The following is a 6,000-nucleotide window of genomic DNA, read 5'->3' on the forward strand; positions in this document are numbered from 1 at the left end:
ATTTAAGGAGGAGGCACCTGTGTATAAACAGCAGAGGAGAGATACTGTGCTGCGTACACCCCAGTGTTGTGATACCATGGTGACATCCTCTCTAAAGAAAGCGGCTAAGGGTGAATCAGCTTCCTCTGCAGTGGCTTTGGTTCCTCCCCTCCACTGTCATGAGTCACCATGTCCCACATGCTGATGTTCTGAGCCAAACACCATCATTGACTTCAGATCCAATACTGCAAAACTAACTCCAAATAGTCACCTTTAAAAGTTTCTTCTAAAAAGCAATCAAACTGGAATAAAAACTAATCCAAAGCCCATGGGACAGAACTTTGGAGAACCTAAGGAGCTGCCACCTTGGTGAGGGGAACTTTTCTGCACTGATGATCAGCTATGACTTTCCTGCATCGCACTATCATACAGTCCAGGTCAAAAACAATGAAACAAATGTATAGGCTGCAGCTAAAGACTAAAGACTCCTGGGCTAAAAGGATCATCTGTACCACTGCTCATCAGCTGAGCTGTTCAGTTACGTATCTCCTGCCAAGAAGCCTGTTGCAGCAGTGACAGGAGTGTGTGCTTTGGATGCCTCATCTGTCCCTGTGGTACTCCAAGCTGTTCTGAATGGCTGAACAAGAATGATGAAAGTCCACATGAGTATAGGTCTCTTGCTTCAGGATCAAGCCTTTTGGGCGATAAACAGACCACAAAAGCTTCCCATGGAAAACAGCGACGTATTAGAAAGTACAGGTTTCCAAGAGCACCTGACATCCTCCAGTGCAATCTTTGTCACATCCTCAGATATGATTGAACATCACTGTCAGCACACAAAGTTCAAGTAAAAGGAAGCTTAAGTAAATACAAATACAAATGCTAGTGTCAGAGGAGGCAGTGACAAAAAAAAAAAAAAAAAAAGGGTTTGTACAACACATCTGCTGGCCTCATTGAAAAAGCAGAGATTCAATACAGGCTCCTAGTAACTCGATGGCTACACAGAGAAAAGATCAACAGCACCTAATTTTTAATCAACCACTACACTGACACGCAATACCAAAATCCTGCCCAGATTCATAAGAAGATAGCAAAGTGAGTCATTGCAATACTTAATCATGGTGAAACCAGTAATACAACCAAGAACACTAAGAACTTCCTATTCAGTTATTGTTTCAGGAGGTAAAATAATACCAGCTGTGAGTCAGTTTGTATCCTTTGGGGATACCATACAACCTCATGAGAACATCTGATTGGTCCAAAGACCACTAGGCAACAAATGCTTTCATAAATTTAAAAGAGTTTGCCATTACCAACAGCAACTCCACGACCTGAAAATGAAGTTACAAATCTTTTATTACAGTGCTCTTGCTACCATAACATCTGGATAAAAGAGCTGGAACCTACAGAAGGCAAAAAGCAACTAAGTGCCTTCAGAAATTAGCATCTGTGCAAAATGCCAGCTGTTGAAAGGGCAATACAAGAAACTCTAATTGCACATTAAACAACAACTTAGCTGCTACGTTTCACAATTAAAAAAAAAAAAAAGGATGGATGTCTGGCACATTTGTTAAGCACTGGGACAATTTAAGCCAAAGTAGTCGTGGTGGGTGGCATGATATTGAACAGAGAGAGAGAATATGAAGGAAGCTGAAAAACAGAAATCTCGTAGCTCGCTCTTCTGACATAGCAATGCTGGTGATGTGCTGAAGACTTTATTGCTATTAAAGTACCAACCTGAAGAGCAAGTGCAAAACATGTGAAATAAGCTTTCTTATCCATTATATTTTTGTACATGACAACAGAAATAACGGCAGTGGGACTAGAAACTAAGAAGCCATCGCTTAGCTAATATTATGCTGATAAAAAGCAAACAAACAGTTCCTTTGCCAACTCCACTGCGAAAGCACAACACGGCACATATTAGTCATGTTCCCCTACACCAAGAGCTTTCCCTCAACTGCACTATCAGTTTAATCTAAAACCCCCTTCCCTACAGCTGTGGAATAAATAGAAGCCTCACTGTTTCCACTTTTTGCCCTCTTATTTGCTCTCAAATCCCTGCAGCCATCCTCCTCATCAGCCTCCACACTGCCTTGTGGGATGAGAAGCATGGAGGCACTGACCTAAAAAAGGGGCAAGGCAGGAGAGAGGCTTTGAGATGGGGATAACTGTGCACACACAACCAGGCTAAGCCACTCACTTCCCACTGCCTCTTGAGTCTTACCCACAGCTCCTGGGGTTCTTCTGGAGCAGCTGATGGAGGAGCTGCCATTGCAAAAACTGAGTGGCAGACACTGCAAAAGCAGAGGGCTCACAGACTGCCCTATTCCTTTTTTATTTTTGCCCTTAAGAGTTGGCATATAATTTGTTTTCTCCCCCATATAATTTGTTTTCTCCATCCTGCATCTTCCCAGGTTTCAGGGGGTCTCTCCTGCTCCGCAGCACCCTCTCCCACTGGGGAATGAAATGCCCTGCTACGCAAGAAACTGCTCTTCAAAGCAAACTGTTAAAGGTAGAAATTAGTCAGGCTGCTCTCAGGCACATAGATGCAGACAGGACAGGGCCTGGCAGTCATCACAAAAGCCATCAGGAAAGCAGCCTGGGTCACTCCTGCTCAGTGCACAAAGCAAGGCTGTATTCAGTGGCCAAACACGTGTGGTCTTTACCTGCAGTTGCTGAGGAAAGGCAAGAAAGATCTGATTTGATATAAAGAGAGATGGTAGGATGCAAGATGCAGATGGCACAGGAGGGAACTGTGGAGTCATGGGGCAGCACCTGCAAGGAAAACTCAGCTTTCTGCCTCCACCTTACCTAAGGCCCCTTGGCAGATGTCTGTGCGAGTGGCTCCACCAGCTATGAACTGAGGGCTGGAACACAGCTCCTGGGAACAAAACAAGCCTTGCATTACATGTATCTACAGGTGAGGGAAGGAAGAAGGCAAATTTAAACAAGCAACTGACCACAGTGGGACAATGCCACAGAGATGGAACAGGTCAAGAATGAGTGCAGGCACCAGACACTCTAAGCATGGTGAGAAAGGGGGGGTTGGTGACCAAAGCTTGTGGGCAGCTATCTCACTTCACAGTATGTGACAGGAGGGCCACTGCACTTACACACACGTGCACACACAGCTCTGCAGTTACCTCCCCGCCACTGACCACGTCAGGGTCTTTCAGAGCTGCCTGACACCCCGGAATCCCTCTGACCCGATGGCTCTTATGGGCAGACAGGGCTGCTTCGGTAGCCAGAGGCTCAGAAAAGGAAACCTTCGCATCGCGGTCAGCTCATCTCTCTGCTAAGGGAAAGAATTATCCTAAGTGACATCCCGGAGCACTGGCCAACGCAAGAGGCTTGTCCGCACGGGAAGTTCAGGATGAAGGCAAACGGCTTTGCTGGGGTTTGGTTTTCAGACGGAGCACGTTACTCTCCAGCCCGGACCTCCGGCGAAGGGACATCCCCAGTGTTGGGGACATACCTAGTGCCCTGGGCCGCCGCAGCCCCATAGCTCCGGCACATCGGGACTGTGCAGTCCCCAGGTGCTGCCCGGGGAGGCTCCGGGAGCGGGTCTCAGCTCGGGGCCGCCCGCGCCCTGCTCAGCATCCGCGCCCCGACCCGCCGGCAGAGCCAGGCGGAGAAATGCGTCCCCGGGTGGGCCGGGAGGGAGAAGGGGAGCGCGAACAGCACACGCACGGCCCCTGCCGAGTTAAATCAAAGCCCATTTACGGGACGGGATGGTGGCGGAGAGAAGAGAAAAGGCGCGGCGGTGCCGCGGCTCGATGCTACCGCCACCGGGCGCGGGACCGGGACCGGTACACGGCGCAACCCCCGCGCAAGCCCTACCGTGGGTCTGCGCCAGACGACGCCCCGGGTCTTGGAGGAGCTGGGCCCCAGCTCCCGATAGCCGAGGGCGGCGGGGCCGGCGGGGAAAGAGGGGTCCTGGAAGAGCCGCCCCTCCTGCAGGCACTCCTGCCGTAGCGCCCCAAAATTCTGGCCTAGGTAGAGGACAGCGCGGTCGTGCCGCCCCGCGCCCGCCGTCACCGCCCGCTCCTTCGCCACCGCCGCCGCCATCCCCGCCATCGCCCCGCCGCTGCCACCGCCCCGCCCCGGCACGGCACGGCACGGCCCCGCCCCGGCCTGACATCCCCTCCCCCGGCGGGTGTCTCGAGTGCCGCCAGCTCTCAGCCCCGCGGCATCCCCCGCTTTGCTCGAGTCCCGCTGCACCGGGGTCACTCGCACTCTCTCTGAATCAAAGACGGAGAAGCCTCCCTCCCCTTCCCCTCAGCCTAGTGTCCGTCTCTGTTCCCCGTGGAGGCGAAGGAAGCGCATCTCTTAAGTAGCGGGCACCTCTCCAGCTTCGTGCTTGCGCCAGCCCTGGCTCCCTTATCATCACACGGACTTAACAATTAAACAAAAAAAACCAAAACCAACCAAACAAAAAGTATCCTGCGTAAAAATCAGAGGTATCATAGAATCATGGAATAGTTTGGGTTGGAAGGGACCTTTAAGGTCATCTAGTTCCAACCCTCCTGCATGGGCAGGGACACCTCCCACTAGACCAGCTTGCTCAGAGTCCCATCCAACCTGCCCTTGAGCACCTCCAGGGAGGGGGCATCCGCAACCTTCCTGGGCACCCTGTGCCAGTGTCTCACCCCCCTTACACTAAAGTATTTCTTCCTAGTGTCTAACTTGCAGAACTGGGCGCAGTACTCCAGGTGGGGTCTCCCGAGTGTGAAGTAGAGGGGCAGAATCACAGAATCACAGAATCATAGAATCATAGGGGTTGGAAGGGACCTCGAAAGATCATCTAGTCCAACCCCCCCGCCAGAGCAGGGTCACCTAGAGTACATCACACAGGAAGGCGTCCAGGCGGGTTTTGAATGTCTCCAGAGAAGGAGACTCCACAACCTCTCTGGGCAGCCTGTTCCAGTGCTCTGTCACTCTCACAGTAAAAAAATTTTTTCTGATATTCACCTTAAACCTCCTATGCTCCAATTTGTATCCATTACTCCTTGTCCTATCACTGGTCATCACTGAAAAAAGCTTAACTCCATCTTCTTGACACTCACCCTTTACGTATTTGTAAACATTGATGAGGTCACCCCTCAGTCTCCTTTTCTCCAAACTAAAGAGACCCAGCTCCCTCAGCCTTTCCTCATCAGGGAGATGTTCCACTCCCTTAATCATCTTTGTGGCTCTGCGCTGGACTCTTTCCAGCAGTTGCCTGTCCTTCTTGAACTGAGGGGCCCAGAACTGGACACAATACTCCAGATGCAGCCTCACCAATGCAGAATAGAGGGGGAGGAGAACCTCTCTTGACCTACTAACCACACCCTTTCTAATACACCCCAGGATGCCATTGGCCTTCTTAGCCACAGGGGCACATTGCTGGCTCATGGTCATCCTCCTGTCTACCAGGACCCCCAGATCCCTTTCACCTACACTGCTCTCCAGCAGGTCAGCCCCCAACCTGTACTGGTGCATGACATTTTTCTTCCCCAAATGCAAAACTCTACACTTGCCCTTGTTAAACTTCATCAGGTTTTTCCCCGCCCAAGTCTCCAGCCTGTCTAAGTCTCTCTGAATGGCAGCACAGCCTTCTGGTGTGTCAGCCACTCCTCCCAGCTTGGTGTCATCAGCAAACTTGCTGAGGGTACATTCTGTACCCTCATCCAGGTCGTTGATGAAGATGTTGAACACCACCAGTCCCAGTACTGACCCCTGAGGGACTCCACTCACCTCCCTGGCCCCTGCTGGACACGATTGGCTTTCTGGGCTGCAAGAGCACATTGCCAGCTCATGTTGTATCCATCAAAATGTATTCATTTTCAAAGAAAAAAAAAATCAAAGGAAGTAAAAAACTCAAAAACTAATAGAGTCCATATGTCTACCCTGTATTGTCATCCTGTTACAATTTTGAAGGCTGCACACAACAGAAATTATTTACAGCTTGATTTACTGGTGGTAACCCAAGCACATGCTGCTTTCGACGCTAGCATGGATCCATCCACACCCCCCTGT

At 50.5% G+C, this 6,000-nt stretch overlaps 1 protein-coding gene across 1 annotated transcript in view; it reads right to left on the reverse strand.

The window, feature by feature from the left end:
* CAPN2 (calpain 2) overlaps positions 1–4,059 on the reverse strand; it is a 32,995-nt gene extending 28,936 nt beyond the window's left edge. The window contains exons 1-2 of the mRNA XM_051614541.1: positions 3,823–4,059; positions 2,794–2,863 (exon numbers count right to left, since the gene is read on the reverse strand). Coding sequence (XP_051470501.1) covers positions 2,794–2,863; positions 3,823–4,059 — 307 coding nt within the window. The remainder of the gene's footprint in view (positions 1–2,793; positions 2,864–3,822) is intronic.
* Between the last annotated feature and the right edge of the window lie 1,941 nt (positions 4,060–6,000).

Source organism: Apus apus, chromosome 3 (genome assembly GCF_020740795.1).
Source record: "Apus apus isolate bApuApu2 chromosome 3, bApuApu2.pri.cur, whole genome shotgun sequence".
NCBI classification, from domain to species: domain Eukaryota; kingdom Metazoa; phylum Chordata; class Aves; order Apodiformes; family Apodidae; genus Apus; species Apus apus.